We start from the raw sequence: 25,220 nt of genomic DNA on the forward strand, positions 1-25,220 counted from the left end.
GCCTCTTGCTGACCTGATTTGTTAGGCAAGGCCCATAGCCCAACTGCACCAACTGCCTCAAGTCTTATTAGTATGCAGCTAGCGCCAGACTTCAGGGACTGCATGCACCACAGGATGGAGAGAGAATTCAAAATGCCAATACAGAAACACAATCCAAGCAACATGATTGTTTTTCAAGAGGGGCATGTGCAAAGTGCTGCATTTAGACCTCAGTGAACAGTCATAATACCGGCTAGGAAGAACAGCTAGGTAGGACACTGTTGAGGGTGCCTAGGGGATGGCCTGTGGCCCACTGGAAGCACCACTAGCCAGCAATACCCCTGAAGAAAAATAAAAAAAGGTGCTACCAATCCAACGTGTGAGAGAAGCAGCGCTGCCTGCAAGGCAAAGCCTAGGTGAAACATCACTACTTAAGTTGGGTGGTTTATATCCAGACACAGACCGGATGCAAACAGGCAAGCAAACTTCACCTACAAGGAAAGCTGGTAGGAAATGGGAACCAGAAGAAGACTGGGAAGGGACATGAGAAAAGAATTTCACTCTTGTAAAAGAGAAACAAGTTGTTCTTCATGCCCACACTGGGAGGACAGGATAACAACCTCAAACTAAAGCAGGAAAGATTTGGAGGGGGAAGAAGGGGATTGCATTAAACCTCCAAAACCCAAGGGAAGGTTAATAGTGAAGCACAGGGGATAAAAATGATTCAAGGAGATGTGGAGCAACCATCACTGAAAACCTCTGAAAACCAATTAAACACTGGTCAGAAACAACACACCAGCTCTTGCCTTACACCAAGCATGGGATTCTAGCTACAATATTCCCTACAGGTTGCTCAGACAACATTGGGCTCATAAACCTTTTTTCAGGTCTGAAATCTACTGCTGCTCTCTTAAAGTTAAATGAAAGTTACAAACAATTGCTTAGAGCTTAAGAGCAACAGCTTATCTGATTTTCACCACTAACCCTCCTGGTCTTAATTAAAACAAAAAACAAAAAAACCTCAGCATTATCTTTACTTACAAATCTCATTGTGTGTGTATACATATGGCATGCATACACACACAGAGACATGCATACTGTACATACAGATAAAGCTCTATCTATTAACAAAAGAATGTAAGCTTACATCCAGAAGTCTGCTGTTCAAGAATTGACCAAAACCCACCATGTAAGCACAAAGCAGTTTAAAGACTGTCCATGACAATGCTAAAGCTTTTGAGATCTTGGGAGATACTGTACAGTAAGGGACTGAATTGTGACAGGGACAGTGGCATGGAACACCAGAGGAGACAAACATGCACACAGACACAGGAGTAAAGAAATGGTGTATCATGAAGGCAGCCATAGGAGAAAACCAAATGACTACCCTTAAAGTAACAGAACGAGGCAGATCTTGGGGATTTACTACAGAAGACATAACACACTCACGCTGGATATTCAGGCACTTTTCCCTTGAAGGCAGGCAGATCACGAACATACTCATTGTACAGCCACTTCACTTTGAAGTGTAGATTCATATAGTCTGCACTTTTACACAGTCTGTGTTTCTCATGCTCTGTAAGGAAAGAAAAAAAGAGTTAGGTCTGAGTTTACCCCTATCACTGCATCAGGCACAAGAGTGTCTTACAAAGCATGTCTGTAGTACGCAATGCTTTTGTAGATGAAGCACCTACAGAGCCACAAAATCTTCACAAGACAGGATTGTGGCAGCAGGCAGGGGTTCTTGGTGGTTTACCGTTTACACTCTAGAGTGTATTTCTGTACCTCTAATTAATACTTCCATTTGTTGAAGACTTCTTGGTTTTCAAAGCAATAAAAATAGAACATTCTGATGGCCTTTGCATTTAACGTATGATAGTTCAGATTTCACCTTTGCAGGAAATAAATCAAGGAGAGCAAATCTGTTCATTCTTGGATATAAAATAAGTCATTATCGACATGTTACACTACATCCCCTAAAAGACAAGAATAAAAAGCATTCAGTTCTTTAGAGTTTGCCAGTGCGAGTCACAAGCAAGTTCAAACATGCTACACAGGAGCTGGAGCCTTCCCTGATCCCCAGTTTGAAGAGATTCATGGCACTTCTCTTGCAGAAGGCAAAAGTTTTCTTATTTGTATTGCCTTCCTGAGCATGATCCACTGAAGTGACCCATAGATATCTATCTGCTACTGAGCCTCTTTTCCGGCCAGGTTTCATTACGGTTTTGGACCCAGGCAATGCTGGGACAATGCTGCTCCTCCCTGTGTAACACACATACCTCCACAACATGACCCTTCGCATACACATCTGCTGCTAAAGCACTTGCTGTATTCAGACCCATGTTTCTGCAGAACTCATGCTTCTAGGCCACTGCTCCCCTTTCAAGGGAAATGTATACTCCTTGTCTTTGCTTCTAAGACCCTTCACAGCCAAGACCCTTCACAGCCTACATCCACACTACCATCATTCAGCAGTTGATTCCCATCTCTGAGGAGCCCACAATCCCTGGTTTTAAGCTACTCAAGTTCTCCCAAACCTCCCTACACTTTCTTCCAAGGCACCCCTCATTTGCTTACACAGGCAGCTCCTTCTACCACACTGCTTTCCTTCAAAATCCTCCTTGAAAAGAAAAAAGAATCCCTTTTCCATGATGCTAAGAGGACTCAGCAGCTTACTTTTGCCCACACTGTGATCTTGAATTATCAGGTGTCCAATTCCACCACTCCCTAGTGCTGCCTGTCCATATCCATCTCTTCCTTGTGCCAAACTTCAACAAAAATGAATACACTTTGTGCCAGGTTTATTTGTTCAATCTAGTACCACAGCAAACTCCTAGTTCATGGCTACAGTGTGAGATACGAGACTACAATACACATTATTTTGGCTTAAGCTTTTTTTCTCCCCCCAAAAATAATTGACATTAGACTAATCTTTCTGCTTTTTATAGGGTTACCTCATCACTGATGGAGCTTTCCAGCAGCATCACTACTGATGTGTAGACAGGATCCAAACACATTAAAAGGTGGAAATCTTTTTCTCATTTTTGAATGAGTTTAATCTACGACTTCAATACAAGTATCCAGTAACTGGGTAGATATATGCACGCAAGAGCAATATACGCTACAGATATTCATCAGCAGGGGATACATCCTAATGACGCAAAATGGCCCCAGCTTTCTACCCGACAAACAAGCTTATCTTACAATATCATAATCTATTTTCGTGTAAATACGAATTCTCACAACGATTTCAAACCATCAAAAAACTTCCACATCTCTCTCAGCTTTAAAAACATGTACAAGAAGAAAGGTCAAATAAATTAAGAATTATCCAACCGAAAACACAAGAAGCAAAGAACTTTACATGGATAATTATTCTGCAAGCCTTGTCAACATTCGAAGAGTGGAACGCTTCATTGAGTTGTTTGCAAACCTCTAACAGTGTAATATAGATTTCCTTCTTCAACATGTAGATCCACACAGATACAATCTCAAAAAGAAAGAAACCCAACCTTTGTTTTCAAGAAATTAAAATGCCCATTATCCAAGAGGCACAGTCCTCAGAGGTGATGGTCTGATGGACAAATTACTTTACATGTGCTATTATTTCACATGTACTGTGATCCATCGCTCTTCACAGCGGATTTGTTTGTACTGGAGCCAAGGAAAGTCCATTCCTGTTATATCTTAATAAACCTAGTATCTTTCTTGAGCGCTAAGGAAGTATATGGAAATACCCAGTTCTCTGAACTGCTGATCTTCTTCCACAACAACCGAGGAAGAAAATGCAGAGCTCTCTGCGGATCTAAAACTGGAAACAAACACAGCAATAACCATGCCTGCTTAGCTCCCTGTGACAGCAAGGAAATCAATGGACAATTATAACTTCATTAACTTTGACATGTGCTGACACCCAGGTGCTGTTCCCACATGGGGAAAGCACTGTTCCCGCAGAAGGAAGGTCTGGCTTGGAGGTAAAAAGAACTCAGATTTCATCAAAATTAAGCAGTGCACTAAGAGCAAGTAATTCAAGCCTTTCCTGGGGTTTAGGACATTCAAAAGGCTATTAAGCTGCAGAAAAGTAAGATGCAAAGCAGCCACAGAAGCGTAAGCCCAAGGACTGCTACTGGGACTACCTAGCCATCTAAAGCAGATAAGGAGAGGCTTGACACCAAGAGGATAAAACTACAGGAATGCAGAAGAAAGAAAAGGTCTTACCACCATAAAAGAGAACTTTACGTATGCGGAAGAAAGGTGGGGCTTGTGACAGAGAAAAGACAAAAGTGAACCATAACAGTTCAAACATGCCGGAGGACAAAGAAAGCCAACAAAGCCCCCAAGTCCCTTTACCCCAAACATCTCATTCCATCTGCCCTCCCCCTTCAATAGTCCCTGCACAGTTTGATCACCTGCATTCTTTGTAAAAGGGCATCTTTAAGAGCATTTGAAGGTGACATGGAAACACAGCAGCCAGAGGTGTACTCTGAAAACCCATTTTGGATAAAAGCAAAATGTAGAGCACAAAAGCCATCAGTCTTAGCACATTTCTGTTCTGCTTTATCACCTGCTGGCTTTTAAAGAGCTTAGTGGCAGCAACAGTGGAAGAGTGCACAGATATTTTGCAGCAGCTGCTGTGTTTTATCCTGAAAAGACCACAGAGTTCTCTAAGTCCCTCACGTTTCCTCAGCAGATTTCATCCGCAAACAGCCTCCTCCGGAGAAGAGATTCTAGGGTCACCAAGGCCATATTATTAAGGTATTAATAGGGAACCACTCCCTAGCAGCACACTTTCTAGTGTGATGTCTAGTTCTAATTTTTAGGCAAATAACAGGACTTCCTTAATCCACCACATCCTTAATCCATGGGATTTTTTTTCTTGATTGTTAGCCTACTTTCCATGGGTTAATTTCTCGCTAATAATACCAAATTTCTGCAAATAAACTCTAATAGGTGCTGAGGCTGCCAAAGCATTAACAGTTTAGACAGCTGGCATCTGTGTGTACATCTGATTCCCCTCCCCTTACTAGAAATGAGAATGTGGCAGAATGATTTATTTCAATCCAGCTCGCCCGCTCTACTCAGTCTCTCTTCCTACCAGAGATGCTTCCAATTTGCAACTCTCCTAATGCTGATATGTCCAAATTAAGACTAAATGCTGCTGTCAAGGATGTTGATTTTCTATTACTGTCTTCTACTAAAGAAGGGGCTCAGGGTATTTGTGTTTTCTGGGTTGCAGAAGTTTCACAGATGACAGCGAGGAAACTAGTAATCCCAGTTACCAGTGGGCTCAAAAGGAGGCTATCCAGCACCAGTCAGCGTTCCAGAGGTGGAGCTAACTGTATGTGGCTTGGAAAAAACATCCTCTATGCTAGTGTGACTTCAGGGTAGAATGATCTTGCCAGCCAAGTCTGAGCCACACAACAAGAGTATCCTATGTTTCCCTCTTAGGTTGATGTGGAACAAGGGACACTTCTCAATGCCTCATTGTATACTGCCTCGACAGTAAGGAGGGAAGGGCCAGTCTGCTGTTCAGTGTCCTGAGTTGTTACTGCTTTGGGAGAAAGAGAAAAAACTAAGCAGGGTAGAGCTTGGAGTTTCTGCTGTGTCTCAGAAGCTGAGTCCCCTTAAGGGTGATGAAGGCATAAGATAGGTCTGCCATGCACTTGTCTTCCAGCAGTCAAACTCACTGCTGCTGTGACTATTGCTACCATTTGCTGAAACAGAAAATAGATGTTTGACTCTCCATTTCTGCAGCAGCAGTGTGGTTGTCCAAGTCATCTTTGCAGATTTGCTCATCAGTGGCATAAAACTAAGGGACTAACACTAATATTAGCAACTATATACAAAGTACTAAAGCTATGGGTATCAGATGAAAGTTTTTGCCTACTTGCAACTATAAACTCTACCAAGGTACACAAACTTACCACTTGGTGAGGTGAATGAGCTCATGTTATCTAGAACTTAGGAACAAAACATAAGGGAAAACACCATGAAGAAAGTTAGAAGCAGGAGTTATACTCTGAGTTCATATGCACATATATCGACAAAACAATCAGCTTTTGTTGCAGAGAGCTCCTGATGCATACAGATTTTTGAGCACAACAGAAGCATACCCAGGATTATTATACAAACTGAGAAATGACAGGGCCAAGAGCTGAGGACAGCAAATCTAATCATCATCCTTCACATGACTTAATCTGTCTCCTTTAATCCCTTTTATCCCCTCATTAAAAATAAACAAACAAAAAAATAAATGCAGAGAGCTAATCTAATCATCTGCATTTAAAACACATGTAGCAAGGCCTGTAAAGGAATTATTGTATAACTTGTTCTAAAGGTTATATTCCTAAATTTCTGAGAGCAAAGCAGTGAGGAATCATGCTCACATCAAACAGAATTCTGCACTCTGAGGATTTCCTTAATATATATTTGGAAGAGACACACATCAACACGACCTCTACTATTGTTCAATCCTCCTGCAGGACTTGCATAGCTAGAGTATAAACACATATACTACACAGTTTTTCATCTTTCATTCAAAAGGCAAACCCTTCCCTGCCCATCAGCTGCCTCTGTGTCAACTCTTCTTACCAAGAAATACTTTGAACAAGGATGCTCTCTCAGCAAGTATTTGCTATGGGCTGGTGAACTCATGGATTGAGTCTTGAGTATTGTCTTAAGAAGCTAACAAATGACCAGAAGGATGTCAGGAAAAGCTAAAATTAGCCCAAGTTCACCAGGGTGGACAGAGTCAAAGGGGACATCGTATGAAATGTGAACAGAGAAAACGTGGAAGGCAGAGCTAACTGAGGCACTGGCAATCAAACAGAGCCATTTAAAAGAGAAACAAAATTGTCCCCTTTGACAGTCAAATTCACACACACAACAGCATGCTGCATTTTGGACGCAACAGAGAAGAGGAATCTTAGGAAAGTCAGCAACTAGATCTGGAAAGATCCACTTCTCGTGGCTGCACATAAAAGAGGAAGATACAGCACTTTCAACATGTAGAAGCACAAACTGCATTATAAATTCCTGAGGGTGAGCACACAAGGGTAAATAAGGACAAAACAGAAAGAGGAGCCAGAATGGTTTGCAGGAGCAAACAGTTTCTCGGGAAAGTGAACATGAAGTTATCACAGTTGCCTTATCTCTAACACACAAGCAAGTGGTGACAGTCGCTATAAAAGAGACTCTTCAACATAGTAGGTCTTAGTCCTTCTTTCCAGTGTCTGTTCTTACATCAACACGACCTCACAACAAAGGAACTGTGGGGTACAAGTACATATAAAAAGTGCCTAACACAGAAATGAGAACACTTCATCCAGACCCGCAGCCTGCTGAATTCAAGCCTAGAGCTGGAAAAGGGTGTACCCACACAGCACAATTTCTACTCCTGTTGCACTGTCAAAGACTAAGAAGTAGATGGAGTCAATCTTCTTAGCTTACAGAGCAACCCCACAGGCTGTTCCCAAAGAACAAGCTGCAGGAAACTCTCTTACAGGCAGCAGTTTTTCCTAGCAGTCTGAAGTGAGCATCTAATAGGCTGTCACTTCTAGGAGTGATAGGAGATAAAACTGGGGACAAATGGATCAAGCATAATTTTGTGACTGACCAAAAGCAGAAGCTTCACTTGGTTTTGGAATATGAACACAGCTAGCATGCCATAGGCAGCACTGGCTGGTTTATCTGCACTTATTTGTCAGCACTTACCTGGTTTATCACAGTATCAGTTTACAGATGATCATAACGCCTGACCCTGCAAAATACTGGGAAAACAACTGCTACCACAGCTGCACAGCTGGTGGGAGCTGGATGCCCTCTGAACTTGGTAAAATGATTACATTGTGCAAATGAATTTATAGAACTAAAAATAAATTCAGAAACTGTAATCAACCATCAGAAGCATACTGCAAGCAGCAAATTCCTTTCCAGGGGTTTGCTGGGCTCTGTATGCCTAACTCATTTTCAGAAACAGGAAAATGTCTCCTTTTCTAAGAGTTGGGTGGGATTATGCAAGATTTATTAAAAATGAAGATATCAGAAGGAAGATTTGTTCTAACAGTATGATTCTGCCAATGGCTTAGACTGTCTATGCTGTACTATCCAGGGAACTACAGCCACAGCACAACCCAGAGTCCACATACTTCTCCAGCCCCTTCTACCATTGTACATTGTACAAATAAGCTGCCAAAGTGAACTGATTTCAAACCAGCTGGGATGACAAAAAACAGCTTGCAACAAAGTCTAACACACAGGCCTAGAGATCATGCAGATCTCAGCCTCAGTTTTTACACATTATGCAGCTGTCCACAAATAAACCACTAGAAATCCCTGCTCTGAACAGTGGTGCTACTAATGTGCACCATTAAGCCTCATTTACACCAAATGATCAAGAACAAAGATCAGCAACAAGTCAGCTGGAAGCAGGGAGGAATTCTCTTACCTTCCATGGCATATTTCATATCCTGGGCAAAAAGACTCCACATCACCTCTGCACTGATCTTCCCAACAGCAAGCTCCTGAGGAAACCTAAGTGGACATTAGGGAAAGGCTTTGGCATGTATCAGATCAAAAGGCTCTCTTTTCTTTATTCAGCTCTGAGTTAAACTACAAGCTGAAAAGCTCAACATTACAAACGTTTCCTTCACCCTACATAAATGACCAGCTGGAAATTGGAGATCATGAACTGGACTCTGTGGCATAGATAAAATAACCTGAAAACAACACTGCTATTGAGACTCATTTCAATTAAAAAAAGCCAAGCCCTGGATGTCTCTCCTAGAAGAGAAGCATACAATAATTCCAGAAACATGATCCCAGTGCCCTTGCAGCTTTTTTCTCTTTCTTGTCCATATGTCTTTTTTTCTACGGTTACTAAGCTGACCTCTGAATACAGGTGTCATTGCCATGTTAAATCAATGATCACTAGGCCATAATCCAGCATTTTGTGTATAATAACTTGTTAGATAGCTTCTGCCCCGCGGGACTGTTGGAGGAGTATCCACCAGTTAAACAGACTAGTTTCAAGTTCCTTTCCAATGTGCCAATCCCACCCACTGCAAGCTCCCAGCACTGTATGGACAGCACATTCGTAAATCACAGCGTAAGGTGGTGTCAGCACAGCATCATGTGTGTGCATTAATGCGTGTCCCAGACTGCTCAACATGAGAAAAAACCAAAAGAACTCTCACCCCATTTTCAGGTGCCTCCCTGAGTTCAGGATTGTAATAATCAGGGTGTTTTGAGCTTGAACGCCATCGTAACTGAACCTTTTGAAACTCTTCCATCCCAATCAAAAAGTTATTTATATAGACAGAGACAGATAAGACAGAAAGACAGACAGACAAGATAAGTACTTCCATAAATACACAAGTGACAGAAGAGATAGAAAGCAGTTTAACAAATAAAGCAGAGCACACAGAGACTAGCATTAGACACACAAAACAAGGAAGATTCTTACTGATTCAGGACTGGGGTATAAGAATTCTTGTCCTCTTCAATGATGGAAACTATCAAAGTGATGAGCTTGGGCCAGAAGTCCAGGTTCCTGATGCTGGGGCCCTGTTCCTCAGGAGGAAGGTCCTGATTTTTGTTCTGGGAAGGAAACCATTGAAGAACCAGTGTAAATTTAAAGGGGAAAGAAAAAGCTGGCAAATGTAGATCACCACAGAAACTTCAAACACTAATTCCATAGGGACCCTTTTTTCTGAAGAGCTTAAAATTATTGATGCTTGCTGTCAACTTGCATGATCTAATGCAAAACGCAGTAAGAAGCCAAACTATCGCTTACTGGCAGCCTTAAAGCCAAATAATTCCTGTTTTGTTATTTACCATGTCAAGAGCAGGGCAGGCTCCAGGAGATCTGCTAGACATCATTTGCTACCAGCTGGTTTGAAATACTTGCTTTTTAGGGACCTGGGTTAACAACTACATCCACACTGACACATCATGTGTGCATTACTGCAAAGCGGCCAGTAGAGCTCTCATGTATTTGAAAACAGTTTGCGTCTAGAGGTACCTCCAAAACCCAGTGCAGGGCACTGGATTCTAGTAACCGAGATAAAATTTCACTACTTGAGGTTTATCTATGCTAAAGACAGTTTCTTGAACAGTCTACATTTTTCTCTAATTGGCTTTTTTTCACTCAAAGCTTCATCAAACCTTCCCTTTGCAAATTGAAATAGCTGAGCTAGCAAAACGAATCGTAATTAGTTAGTGTAAAATAATTATCATCCTCCACTTACTAATTAGTGTTCATTAGCTGATTACAAGTTTTTACATTCAGAAGATAACAAGTCGTATAATTTTGTTTGTGTTGGCTTTCTACACGAATTAGTATTCTTGTTATTATTTAAAGAAAATCAGAAACTTGAATTTCTGCCCGCTTATCAGCTACTCACAGGATCCGTCTGGTACTCGCGACTGTACAGCTCATGACAGTTGTTGAAAATGTACTCATAGGTGGAGTTGAGGCAAGCTTTCACACAGTCCTTCACAACTTGGCTGGCTCGGGGTGGACTCTGCAGCTCTTGGACCTGACAAGGAGGCAACAAAGATTGTCAAATAAAGCACTGCTCATAAATCGAACATGGAAAGAACAAGTCAGTGGTTTGGGAGCTACCAAGGACTTGGTGGATCTGCTTTCAGCAACCTCTGCGATCAGTGATCTGAAACAGCGAATGGATTGCTCTCTCCAGGCATAAAAAAACAGTGACAACACTTACGTCCCTGCAGCATCATTTGGAACATAAAAGGGATTTTGAAGCACCAAGGATGATCTTAGAATAAATAAATCATGTGTACCGATGTGTGCATAATCTGAGCCAAGCACACATAATTTCTGCTAAATTCACGGGATTTGGCTAAGGAACCAGCAAGCAATCTTTCTCAACACTAGAAGAATGTGCAGTACACTAGAGGAGCATATTACATCTAATCTGGAAAGCCTTGCTGAAAACCAAACATTTGCATGCCTTTAAATACAAAAACTTCCTTTAAGGACATCTTTCATCACCAGCTTTATTGAATTTTAAAGTACACCAGACTCCTTAGGGACATACCATCTGATACTCCTTTTCCTCTTCCAACAGCAGCTCTTTTAATTATTTCATTGCTTTAGAAAGACACTGCAGGGTTAAACTAAACAGATAAACAGCCATCACCCTGTGAATGAAACTATAACCTGAGATGATTTTGATATTGTCACTACCTCTAAACTTTTCAGAGTATTTCTATAAAGCAAACTTTCAATGCAGACATATTGTCTGAATGGGCATTTTCAAAATAAAGTTGTAAAACGTCATTTACCCTACAGCTTAAGAATAAAATTATAAGCACATCCTGAAATACCTCAAATTAAAGATTTGCTTTGGTTTTGATAAGATAAAAATTACTAACTGATATGTGCTAACCTACAATATTAAAAACAACAAAGGCAAAAAAAAAAAAAGCAGGAATAATCTCATTACACACTGCTAGAACCATACACTTAACTACACAAGCAGCACATTAGTAGTCATAATAACCCTCTTGGATCTCTGCTGAGAGATATGATCCCATTTCAGTATCTCACCCCCCAAGAAATAAATTTAAAAGTATTTACGAGATAAAAGACGCTGAAGAGATGGTAGTGACAGATAAATGTTGTACACAGGAAAAGCTTCCTAATGCAATTAACAAAAGTAAGTTATCTTCCCAAACCCAGAATTTTCTTTTTTCTCCTTTTTTTTTTCTTTTTGATTATTTGTGCCTTATTTATGACTGAAAAATCCCAGGGGAAGCAACAACTTTCATCTTCACGATGCAAAATACAGTGAAGTAAAGATAAAATTTGGATGTTTATTACATGGTCAACAGATGCTCTCAATTTTCTGTAAGTGTCTAAAGCAACAACATAAAACAATGATTTGAAAATGAGAAACTAACTCCTGGGGCAAAAACTGCAGAGGCTGCACTCCCATCCCCACCCATAACACTACCTTCATCCTGAAAAAAGTGATGCTGGTCAGCAAATCCACTGTAGACTTCAGGTCCTGCAGCCGTTCCCGGCTGCTGGCTGGGAAGTTGTTCTGTTGACAAAAAAGGAAAATCCTGTTGGAAAGCACAGTCAGATCCATGCAAGACTTCAAGCAAGTGCTAAATAAGGAAAGTGTCTTGGAAACATTTCCTGCTTGAGAAGCTTTTACCAGTCAAAACAATGCTCAATAAATAAGGCCTTTTTGCTGCACGAGCTTATCTGTTTGCTTAATTAAATAGCTTTTTGTATGAATGTAAAATCCGTGGATGCCAGGAGAGTGACAGCCCTCAGCAGAAGGAGATCTTTCCTTGGCTGCAGGAGGAGCAAGCAAGGAGCAACAGCCACGTCACCAGCAGCTCTTGGCCTCTTGCTTGACGTTGCTTGTGTGGACCTTTTCCTTTCTGCATTCACTGCTTCTATTTTGGTTTCTCTTCTGAGGCAATGAGAGGTGTGGTATATTAGCAACCTCTCAAGGGAAATAAACAGGCCTGAGAAGGGAAAATGAGGCCTTGTTCCCTGTAAGAAGTCATGGTAATCACTCAGTCCCCTCTAGGACCCAATCTGCTAAGATAAGCATGTATCCTTTCCTCTAATGCACTTATTTTACACACTCCGTCCACCACCCTGCTGTAGATGACCACAGTTTCCTCTTCCACTCTCTGGGTTCCACGGAAGTTATAAGTCTCGCTGTCCCTTCCAGACGTGATACATATGTGTGCATATGTATATATACACATGTAAATGCATATGCTGAACACAATGAGCTTTGCTTCTTGCAAGTCTGTCCCCTTTCTGACCCCAAGCACTGTGCTCTTCCCTACATTCCATCTCCCCTCCCTGTGTCCTTTAACAGCATTCATGTTTCTCAGCATGTTCTTACAAGCAAGCTGATGTGACTGGTTTTGTTGCAAGTAAAATGGCAAATGGCAAAGGCAAACTTAACTTTGATAGTCTCTTCATATGTGCACAATCAAAATTATTAGACACAAAGGCAAATAGGGCAGAGGGGAATAAGTTTTCTTTTTCTTTTTATTTTATTTCATTTATTACTGAGGATTTGCAGAAAAATACACTGTCTCTTGACAGCAATTAAGTACCATTGCAGTTCAGCTAACCACTGCAAGCAATTTAATGCTCTTTAGCAACATTCATAGATGCTCATTCCTAGACAACTCTCCTTTAAACTTTACACTGCCCACAATGGACTCTCTGGCACTCAGGGTATTAATCAAAATCGAAGACTTTCCTCATTCAAGATTTAAACACAAACCATTGGATGAATATTGAGGACTGAATGTATGTTATCAATTAGAAATAATCATCAGGAAAAGATAACATTACTTCCATTGGAATTCAATCTCCTTTATGTTTATATGTCAGCTAGTGACCCAGCAGCTTGCAAAACCGTTTTCAAACTAATTATTCAGAGGGTGACTTGGAGCTACTCGAGGGAGCTCCAGCTCTCCCATCCTGACCTGCCAATAGCAGGAAAACACATTCGTTTGTCACTTTCTTTTCCACAAATCCACACTGCTGGTTATTCATTGTTTAAGGTGCTTACAAATAGCTTGATTAAATTAGGAGAAAAGGGAGGATTAATCTGCATAATTTAAGTTGTGAATTCCCATCTCCTGTCTTGAAAGCTGGAAGCCAACACCTTTTTCTTCCAGAATTTAACATGCCCTTCAGAGGTCTTAAGATAATTATTAAGAGCTCCCAAATTGATTCAGCCATTTCTGTAAATATACTGCCAATTAGATAACATCTAAATTATTTAAACTATACAAATCTCTCCTGATCCTTTATGTAAGAGCTTGTTTGTCCATGGTTTAGTTGCATGAGCCACTGGAAAGCAGCTTTTAGTGAAGACTGAGCAAACAAAAAAGACATCACCACTAGAGATTCCTATTGCCACTTGTTGATAATTTTCCCTCTTCTACTCAGTAGATCAATGCTCTCTTCAGACCTTCTCTTTTTAGTGATGTAGTTTTAGAATAGCTTTTTATACAACATTCCTTTTATCTTCTTTCACAACTTGCCCCTTGTCGTTTTTATGTCTTCCTAATGCACTTCTCCTCTTACTCTGCTCATGTTTCTCTACACAATATGCTTCACTGTACTTCATATAAATGCACTAGTCAGAAGAGGTTCAATTTTTAAATAAATGAAATCAAAGCTCGTATTTTGCCACCATTGTTATTTTTTTCAATGAATTAGTCACTAATTGAAATCAAATAGCAAGGAAGCAAAAAAAATGAAAGAAAAGTCATGTCACATGGTGACTAGAATAGCAAAGAAAGAAAATAGTGGTTTTAAGGAGCCTGAGGGACTGATACCAACATCTGAAACTTATCTCTTCCCAATATGCTGAAGCCAGGGGGATCTCAACCTGAAAGGATATCTTGTAGATCCAGAGTCAGGGTCAGTGATCCAAGTTCACCAAGCCTAAAGTAAGTGACAACACAAGGGCAGATCCTCTAAAAGATTTCTCTATACTATGGGAGAACAAGTCTGTTTTCTGTTTGTAGATGATACCTGAAGTAGCTGATAGGACTAATTCAAATCCAACTTGCACAGTTCACAATCCTTAAATTATTTCAGAAGACTTGAGGAAGTTATAATGGAAGAAAAAAACATGGTCTGTGTTCTATCCATGAAGAAAACAAAATGGTGCATTCACACAGACAATTCCGTAAGACAGAAACTACCCCAAAACTTAGAAACACAAGAGAAATCCAAATAGTGTGTTTCCCCTCTGCCCACCAGAATGGCTGGAAGGATTCTGTTTATTCCCACTCACCCTGTACATTGAGAGATCAATCCGAAGTGAATTATGAAGCTGGTCCAGAAGCTTCACAAATCGTTCTTTCTGTTGGGCAGAAAACACCAATAAATGTTACATATCATCACTGTCTAATCTATGTTCACTGTAAGCAGCAGGGTATCAGGGAATTAGTGTCAGATCTCAGGAGAGTGGGAGGAAGCAATATGGATGCATGGCATTGTGCAAACAGTATTTTCTTTTGATTCTTGGATTTACTCTCATACTGTAATTATTTCTGAAGTCTGTGTAACATTAGAATTGTTCATGTGTAACATCAGAAAAAAGCTCCATTATCACTCTCAAGTAGAGGCAGAACAAATCCCCCTCTGATTTCTAGCCTGCAATTTGCACCAAACTTATATTTAAGAGAAAATATTTATTCAGAGATGAATAAAGGAACAGGCAGAAAAAGGTCTAATTCAGAGCAATGACACAGCTCCAAGATCTTATCTGTTAGTTCAGTGACAAGTATTACAGGCTTCTCGTGACTATCTTCTCAAGGTCAGGTCTCTCCATTGGATTCTGATCTGGCATTGTGAACACTTCCTCATTCAATCTATGAATTCTCAGTCTGAAGAGAAGCACGAGCTTTTCCAAATACTTTTCCAGCACGCTCAACTCCACCACGTCATATGAAAAACATTTTAACCATTAGGGGGACAGACATATTTTTGGTTTGTATTTTCATAAACCAGTTTCTGTTTTTAACACAAAGTTCTGAAAAGATCAGATCACACAATGTATTTTATCAACAGCATCACCCGCAGAGTTTAAGACTATTTGCTTATTCCATACCATCTGTGCTCCAGTATAATCTGAACACAAAGAATAAACATCATAATACATTACATTGATTAATATCTAAAACGCATGCTGATGACAATAAAACCATGCTCTTTGTCTTGTTTAGAAGAGCTTCACAGATTCCAACTCCTCACAGAATTAATATTCTTTACACAGGACTAGTTACGTATTGAGAGGCAGAAGGACCATAGGCAAATTACAGAAGTCGAATTGTAACATCACCAAACACACTAACATACCCCAAAATTGGAGGCTGCAAAGCGGTCCGAAGCAGACACATTTGTGGAGGCAGTGGTGTGCGCATAATAAGCATTGATATTGGCAAGTAAGGTGCTCATCACAGCTGGCACGCCTGGGCACATGTATTTAGAGGAGAGACATGCAAAATGCCTGCAAAAGGACAGCTCTGTAAGTCATTCTGGTTTCTTTTGTGTAGCACAACTTGATTCTGTCCCTTTAGTATTCCCCTTACTCTGGCTGGCATCATGAACAGATGATAGTCATTTCCTCCCTTCCTGTAAATCTGCAGCAACCCAGAACTATTTCAGAGAGATGCCATCTAGACAACAGATATGCTTGAAACAAGAGGAATCCCTTCACTACATCCTTTTCCAGATCACAAAATAGCTTCTCAAGTATTTCTTGCCAACAGCTTGTGACTTAGGTGATATCCTGTGTTCCTAATCCAGTTCCTAGACTCAAGCTTGACACCAGGAAATCTATACAATTTGCTGCCACTTGAGGCAGCCACAGGTTCTGAGGTAACATGAGGCAGCTGTAACTGGAAAGCATTAAAGCACAGTGAGATCACCCACTAGTATTCCTGTGCTGCACTGATATGTGATTCCTTAGGGCTAACCCCTTAGCCCGCAGGAAACATGCACACTCATTTGCATTTTCCCATTTAACTGTTCTCATTAAAATGCATGGAACCTTCCTGCAGGAAATACCAAAATTATGCCAGAAGCGGCTGCGCCTGTGAAATGATTAAACAATCAAAGAAAATCTGTTCGACATAAGCGGGGGGGGGGGGGGGGGAAATCAGAGTTTCAGAGGTCTGATATTATGGAACATGGCAAGTAAAGTTCATCCCAACAGATAGAAGAGTTGGCATTTTTAAGCAGTCCTTTTTAAACAGGAATCCTCACTGAGCTCCCAAAGTAAATCTAGGAGCTACTTTCTAAATGTAGCTTTCTCCCTATAGGGCTCACAGAATCACTGAGTAGTTTAGTTTAAAACTATTACCCCTTCATCTATCACTACAGATGTTCAAAAGTTGTTCCCATATTTCTTCTAAGCCCAATTTAAGCATTGGAAGACTGCTCTAAGGTCTTCCCACAGACTTCTTTTCTCCCAGCTCTCTCAGCCTTTCCTGATAGGAGAGGTGCTTCAGCCCTCTGAGGGGTTCCATCCACTGGACTCATCACAGACATTAGCTTCTGTTCTAGTTAACATACAAATAGTTACAACCAAAAAAGCTCCAGTGAGAGAATTTCTCAGGAATTCACAAATCAGTATTTCAGACAAATATGATATTGCTGCCTGAATCTTAACGTGCTTGCTACACGATAACTGCGTACCAATTGGTCATTTAGACACTTGATAAAGATAAGACATATAGAATGGCTTTATTTAGCTTGGAGAAGGGGTGAGGAGTGGGACTCTACTCAATGTCTTGACTACTTAGCAGAGAGGAGAGGGTTAGTGAGAATATTGAGCCAGAACAAAATCCTTTTAGAGGGAAGACTAAAAGATAAGCAGCAATATGAAGCAGTTACAGCACAGGAAATTCAATATAGGGGTTTCCAATTTGGATTTCAACCACAGATTTCTTCCCCAGAATAATACAGCCTGATGTCTGGAGCCCAAAGAGGTGGTGAACGTCCACCCTTGGAAATTTTCATCAAGCTGAAAGAGGACCTGAACAGTCTGGTGCAACTTCCAATTTAGCCCTGCTATAAGCAAGGACTAGACCTCTGGACCCACCTTCCATTTCTTTTCCAATCTGGCTTAAATCAATAGGCACAAAAGGTGTTTGCAAGTGACATAATTATAGATTACACTTCACCCAAGGACTCAGACCCCAAGAGCTTCAGCATCTAACATGAAAAATTTCACGTTTGTCTGCTTTATTAAATATCATATTTGAAATAACAAAAAAGCAAAGCATAGCACTGCTAGTCTTTAAGAGGAAAAATGGCTAATCCCAAATCCAAGTAAAAATATAGTGAGAAGGAAAATAACTCTTTGAAGATCAGGAACTGCATTAGCCTAGCTCCAAAGAGGACAAATCAGTAGCTCCATTATACAAACTTCCTATAAACGCCTTCAACAGCGCCTGGGAAATCAGTGACTTCAAAGGACTTTATCAATTGCCACAACAGACATGCTGGACAAAGACTTTCAAAAAACCTCATCCCTTCTCACATCATTAGGAATCTTCAGTGAGGTCCCTGGGCAGTATCTTTTTAACAGAGAGTGCTCAAATGGAGACTTGAGTCTTAAACCATAAATGGCTCACAACCAAAATCGGTGCAATTCCTTAGAATTAGTTTTAAAGATAAGCATTTATCTGAACAGTTTGTATGCACAATTCCAGCACTTTATCAGACATTAATTTCTAGGCTTTGAGGAAACCAGTGATTCAGAAACGGGCAGTCTTTCCCCTTGTACAGTAAGCCCTATAAAAAGCAGCTGTCACTGACAAGCCTTCCATTACCAACATATTTCATCTTCTAAATATTAACAGTCACATTAAACAGTTACACCAGTTACCCGCCCTAACGACCACATGAAATGCATCTTACGTCATGGCCTGGTATATAGATTCAATGCCGTAACGCATTGCGAATTCATCCACTATTTCTTGAGCTGTCTCATCAAAATACACTTTCCAGGCATCATCTCCTTTGGCATCAGGGATCTTCACCACCCCATTCCCTTGCACATCTGTGAGATGGTGAAAGAGGTTCTGAAACACAAAACAGGATTGAAAGTACATGTGAGGCTGATGAAGCCTTCAAGTTTTGTGGAGAGTTTGGAACTGCTCAGAAGTCACTCACATAGATCTCTTTGCCCTCCCACCTCTTTCTTTCCCCCTTACCCATTATGTATTTCTTTTCTTCTTGAGTTCTCCAAGCTGAATTTTTTGCATGTATACCTATGATTTTACCCAGCAGACACTGTGAACAATGCAGAGGAGGTGCATGTGACGATGCATGAACGATGTAAGGGAACGATGCAGAGGAGGTGCTTCAATGCAGTGAAACCACAGACTAGTTTCCTGAAACCTACACACTTCTGTCCTTAGAATGAAATGCCTTAACATGGATGAGCTATTTAAACTAGCTGAAGTAACAGTTCTATATTGGCTTTGTAACTATTATTACACAGCAAAACAGTCCAAACAAATTTTATTTTTTTTTTTAAAGGACATCTTAAATCACCCCTACCAACCAGACACTTGCATTATTACTCAGCATAACCCTTCATTTTATCTAACACTGCAAAGGCTTTCAGCTATCACTGCTGTGCAGAGTATGCACGTCACTTAGAGATTCATCAGCCTCTCAGACAGCTGGCTCCCTGTAGTAAGAAATACAAAAGTCCAACAATCTTGTTAGGAACTAGAGGACTCTGCTTTACTCTACTATTTTTCCTGATTAAATTATTCTAGCTGTAAATCATTTTCATATTACAATACACAAATGAAAGAACGTGATACTCAAAAGGAGACCTATTTGCAAAAAAGGGCAGCAAGGGATCATGTATGTTCAGAAGGAAAAAAAATGAAATGGCTTACCAAGCAGAAGCCATCACTGAATTGAAAAACAAGAAATATGTATTGAAGGACACAACACAAAGAAGCCTACTGATGTTTTCCTAAGCTTCCTATCTGTCTGTTCTCTGGTAAGGCCAGAGGACACCACAGGGCTCATCTAGCCCAACATCTGGATAAATATGTTCTTCTGCAGCTGAACATTCCTCTGTACAACACGTGTCCTTCTTTTCTAATATGAACTTGCTTAAACCTCACTGGATCTCATGATACTCTTTTATGTCAGGTGAAAAGGGCTCTGACTACTCTACCTTATTCAGGCTCTTAGAGACTGACCTTGCTACCTGCCTTCTCTTTGACAGAGAGACTTTATCATGTCATGTACCAGCCTGAGACAGGGTTTTCCCTTTAGTCCTTCTCACAAGTCATCTTTGGAGTTCACCCACCTTGTGCAGCACTGCCTGCCCAGCTCAGTCCACCTGAGACAGGTCAGTAACTATAGCTTATTTTCTGTTCCCTAACACACACCAGGGCAGCAGCACAAGAAGCACCAACACCCACATAACCCAACAGCAAGTGCCAAAGCCCACCCCAGACCAGCATTTACTCATAAAGTCACAGATAGGTACAGTACATGCTGAAAACATCACTCAAGAACATTCAGAGGTTTCAGAGGTTTCTCCACATTAAGCTTGTGGACCAATGCCATATCTCTGCATATGGCACAGCTGTGACAGTGGAGCAGAGTGAGCCAGGCAGGCCCTGGTGCGGGGGAAACAGCCTAAAGACGTCTCTGCCTCCCTGACAAATGCAGGTCTGATGATTCAGTATAGTAGGCCCGCATAGCAGCGAAAAGCAAAGCTCATCTAGTGCAAGGAGAAACATTTCAAGGAAGGAAAGGTCAGAACATTGCTTCTTCAAGAGACAGAAGGAACACGGTGATGACTGAGCTGAACCCACTTCTTACCTCATGAAGGCAAGTGTACTGAATATGATATGGAGCCACCTTCTCCTCGCCTTTGATCTCCACACTGATTTGTAGGCGAATAGCCCCAGATACTGCAGACTTATCTGTTCGCTTTTCTAGAAGAAAAAAATCATCAGCAATTACATGCATTGCTCCTGATCAGTGCAAAGCCATCTTGGGGTGACAACGCTGGAAAATAAACTGCTGGAAGCTCAGGCTGAGCTTGTGATCAGAATCACCATGGAGAAAACTTTCTGACTTTCTCTAACATTGGCTATTAAGTAGACATCAGCAAAAAAAATGCCGTGTTACAGCCTTAATATGACACATCTAGCTAGAACCATGTACATTTCTAGAAGTAAGAGAGCCTTTCTGACAGCAAATGTGCTATAGGGTCTTGGATTCAGTCAGCTGAACTAGAACCACCACAGACAGTTCCCTTTTCCAAGAACGAGGCTGACTGATGTGGAATTTATTCCTGATTCCACCATAGTCCTTAGCTGCAGGGAACTGCTGGTTGTGCCTCTGAAGATTTTGTACATCCTAAGATTATTACTATACCTGTCAATTCAGCGCCATCTGGTTACTTGCCAGTACTTTCTACAATGCTCTATTTTGGTTACTGGGAAAGGTCTCAACAACTTCCCAGCCCAGTGCAGTCCACCTTCAGGTCTTACAGACTGTTAAAATGCTTGTGTTGGCACAGAAAAAGGCACAGGACAGGAAATGTATCTCCAGCACAAATGGAATACAGCCCTGCTCTAAGCATTTTACCCACTGTAATCTTCAATGCCTGACAGGGAAAAACCATCACACTTCTGACATGTTACACTCCTCACTTTAACTGGGACTAAAGCCTTGGAGCTGCTCCGCAACACCATCATATGCCCCTTGATATGATGTGAGGTTTTCTTCCTTTCTTGCAAACTGTCCATATGCACCCAAGTGCTCTCAAGCATTCCCAAACTAATACATGACTGGTTTTCATCCCCAAAGCCCTGCTCACCAAGGTTGTACCACACATCCATTTCTCCGCTAAGAGTACGGACTTCAATGATTGTCTGCCCCAGGAAATCATCCGACTCGCGCTTCAGTCTCTGCTTGACACGAGACTTGATGTCATCATCTTCATCCCAGACTCGCACCTTGATTCGGTCAGAAGAATTATGGCACTCACTGCAAACAAAACAAACATCACATTGAAGAACACAATGCAGCTAATGTTTTTACGCTACATGCATCACATTCCACTTGACCCACTTGTCCAACAGTAGAGGGATGCATAAACAAAATGAAAACCATGCCTGGAACGTCTGATAGGAACTACACAACATTTATGTGCGCTGTAATAGCTCCTGTGACACAGACACTGTACTTCAGATGCAGGCTGAAGAAGCACCCTGCTCTGACTACAACCACCAACTTCAGACTTGATAAACATATGTGATTCTCTTGCTCATCCTCACTCTCAGCAGCAGTTCCCTGAACTTGGGAATTCTCTTCATTGTTGCTTTTGCTGTGAAGCCCACAAAAGCCTAGTGACAGCTAGGATGGTAAACTCAGCATACACACCCCAAAAATGATGATGAGCATCTCACTGGTTTCTGGTAGCTCTCCCCACCAATGATCTTCTGTTCAGCTGTAGGCTTTAAAGGCTACTTGTGTTTATGGATGTGCAGTATCTACGACAGTATGGCCAAGGCCTATGACAAACACCCTTCATGCTGTTTTCTAATAAAAGATGAATAGCTCAGGTGGAGTTAGCTCTCTTGCTTTAAGACAGTCATAAGCAGTAGTGTATCAATGTACAATACATTATGATCAGATCATATAAACATCGGCTGTGCCTGGGAGGAAAGGGTGGGATACTGTAGTTACAAAGTTGGTATTTAATTACTAGAATTGATTCTGCCTACTATTCATAGCTCAGACTGATCTGCTCTCTGGGCAGATCAGTAAGGACACTTCCATTTTAAAAAAAGCAGTTTACTGCTTGCTGAATCAGCTTAATGCACAGGCAGAATTTGCAGCTTTCCCCCTCTTTTTAGGTGTTATACACCTTCTGTAGATCCAAACAGGCTCCCACATGTCAGAAGTGGGTAGAAGAACCTTATTGTAAGAATTCTGCCCATTTACAGAACATGAATAAAATAAAGCAATCTGAATGCTCACAGCCTCTACAAATGTCTGTCCTCAAGGAAATAAAACCTATGAAAAGAGGCAACTTGTGCTGAAGGCCTGTTTTCCAGCCTTTTTAACATTAACATGCTGCATCTGTTGCTAAGCAACAGGGAGAAGGAAGAAATGGGTCAGAAGAGATTTGCTAAGTCTGGTCAGTAAGATGTGGCAGCGACTGGTATTTGCATGATCTCTACCTAGAAATTATTTGGGCTCCTACTGCCATTATTGTAATTCAGGGCTGCTTAACAGACATCCATGCAGCTACTATTGATTTTTCCAGTAGAGAAGAATAGCTGCGAATTAATCAAAGAAAGTTAGAGGCAATTCCATGCAACTCCAATCACAGGCAGAAAGCACAGTTGTTCCCTGCCTTTGCTGTACAATCAAAGCTCTATTTAGAGATGAGAAGAATGAAGGTTCAATAGTTCTCTCCTGCCTTTATTCTCCCCTTCCTCCTCTTCTACTTCAAGGGTATCTTCCTTTAACAAAACCATGTAGAAAGTGTTTACAAGCAGGGAACACTTGGACTGCTGCTCTTTGCAGTTCTCTAATTTACCTGAGCTCAGTGCCACATTTACCAGCAACACAGCATAAGCATGTAAAAGAAAACCTCTGTTCCTGACATGGTGCACTAACATACGTCATGTCAGTACCTCAGAGGCTCAGTGTTCAGAAGTGCATGGGTGCCTAAGAACACAGATTGGCATACATGCCATTTACAAAGCACCCGATTTCTTCAGGCCTCACCTCTGGCACACATGTTCTTTGTTAGGACTGCTCTGATCTTGTTGCTTTGCCACCATGGATTGAAAATGTTTGTTTCTTTTAGGAAAACATTCACTGTTTAGACCTAAATCTACCTTAGCCAGTCCCATGTGCATGATACCAGGCTCATGGAGTGCTGACTATCATCCTTCACTTGGCTACAACAGCATAACTCACTGTTGAGTGCTACAGGAAACTTTCCAGTAGCATTTACAGAGCAATGGAAGCTTATATTTTACCACACCTTTCCTTATGTTTTTTAAGACACTGCTTAATTCATATTCCTTATGCTGCTCCCATTCCAGACAGTGAGTCTTATCACTGGCTCACAGCAGCTGAAAGCCTTGCGCTGGTTGCTTACCCATAAAATATCACCATCTACATCTGCAGGAAACATGGACCTTTTGGGGAAGCAAGACAGTTGTGTCAACACCAGTTCTTCCAGAGAGCACCCCAAAACAGAACCATCAATACTAGAGGACTTGGGCTTGATGACTGATTACAGGCTAACTAATGGGAAATAGCTTCCAATCTGTAGCAGCATCACGACACTGACAGACTGTGGCTAACAAGCTCTGCTGCTAGAAACTTTCCCCTTCATTAATACAGCAGCTGATACATTTCTAAAGATGGCTGCCCCACTTCTTGCTACAATCCTGTGAAGCTTGATGTCACTGTGTGCACACATACGTCTGTCCCGTCTCCCACGGCCGAGCTCCCACAGCTTTCCCAAGAGGATGCAGAGAGAAGAATCACTCTGTGACCCCACTGTAAAGAAGAAAATACCAAATGCTTTCAGGCCTATTTCAGAATGCAAGGGACTGGAAACCAGGTTCCCTTTGTACACGGCTCAGAAATTGTCTCTTTTATGTCCATATTGTCCTGATGGTGCTATTGTCCTATTGGTGCCATTTTTATAAGGAATGTACTTCTACACTTCAAGCTACCAAATAGAATGACAACTTCAAGAAAAAGCACGCCGAGTATTCAAGAAAACTTAAAATCAAATAAACTGTGGAGTTGGTTTTTCTTTTTCATGGAGTTTTTCTGCCTGCAGCCAGTGGTACCCGGAGCAGCGGAAGCACCCGAGCCTGGTTCTGCTGACTTTCTCTCTATGCTACTCTCTCCCACCACCTCTTCTGCCACATTCCCCTATGGCCTCACCCAACCCCAAACAACCAGTTCCCCACACACGTCCCCTGCAGTGTCAATACTCTGGCCTCCTCCCATGCCCAGTTATCAGCTGGGCTGAGGGGAAGCACGCGAGCACACGAAGCTGTAGTTAATTCTGGTCTGCTCACACAGCAGCATACCCACACACATGCTAATTGGTATATTGGTGGCTAAACAGAACAAGCAACTGCTGAATTTACACTATAGTGCCTCCCACAATGAAGTTAGCAAGTTTACCCTTCTAATCTAGCTCTAACTTCCAGCAAAGGAGCTGCAGAAAGCAATTCTTACTTCCGAGACCTCTCCCCATCTGTAAATAAAAAGACATTTGTGCTGAATCTGCTAATAATTTCCTGCTTGTGCTAACAACAAGCAGCATTGTCACTTAACCTTCACAGGAACACTAAAGCAAAGTCATAAGCCTTGTTAAGTTGTGGCAAAAGTTTGTATCTTTAACAACAGAGCTTTTGTAAAGGTATACTATAAAACCATGTGCCCAGCAGTTCACAAAATGATCTTTACGTGCAGTAAAGATCACAAGTTTAAAGCATGGAGAGTGCCAAATTGAAAACCTGTAATCTTCTCTCTCCATTAGTTCACATTTGTGAACCTACACTCATGAAGACAGTCTGGTAAATAATTGGAAGGTTTAAAGTCCATCTGTATGCCATTCACATGGACATCTCTTTGCAATCGATTTCTCATCTCAACACAGGTGTTATTAACACGT

The 25,220-nt window shown here is 41.3% G+C and overlaps 1 protein-coding gene across 3 annotated transcripts in view; it reads right to left on the reverse strand.

Annotated features, from left to right (window-relative positions):
- LOC136004685 (protein unc-13 homolog B) overlaps positions 1-25,220 on the reverse strand; it is a 218,252-nt gene that overhangs the window by 41,178 nt on the left and 151,854 nt on the right. For all 3 annotated transcript variants that reach the window (XM_065661417.1, XM_065661416.1, XM_065661414.1), the window contains 10 exons: positions 21,378-21,547; positions 20,372-20,487; positions 18,434-18,597; positions 15,866-16,016; positions 14,799-14,867; positions 11,961-12,050; positions 10,383-10,517; positions 9,443-9,576; positions 8,426-8,511; positions 1,429-1,555 (listed from right to left, as the gene is read on the reverse strand). In XM_065661417.1, the coding sequence (XP_065517489.1) occupies positions 1,429-1,555; positions 8,426-8,511; positions 9,443-9,576; positions 10,383-10,517; positions 11,961-12,050; positions 14,799-14,867; positions 15,866-16,016; positions 18,434-18,597; positions 20,372-20,487; positions 21,378-21,547 (1,242 nt within the window). The remainder of the gene's footprint in view (positions 1-1,428; positions 1,556-8,425; positions 8,512-9,442; positions 9,577-10,382; positions 10,518-11,960; positions 12,051-14,798; positions 14,868-15,865; positions 16,017-18,433; positions 18,598-20,371; positions 20,488-21,377; positions 21,548-25,220) is intronic.

The sequence above is a fragment of the Lathamus discolor genome, chromosome Z, assembly GCF_037157495.1.
Source record: "Lathamus discolor isolate bLatDis1 chromosome Z, bLatDis1.hap1, whole genome shotgun sequence".
Taxonomy (NCBI): Eukaryota; Metazoa; Chordata; class Aves; order Psittaciformes; family Psittacidae; genus Lathamus; species Lathamus discolor.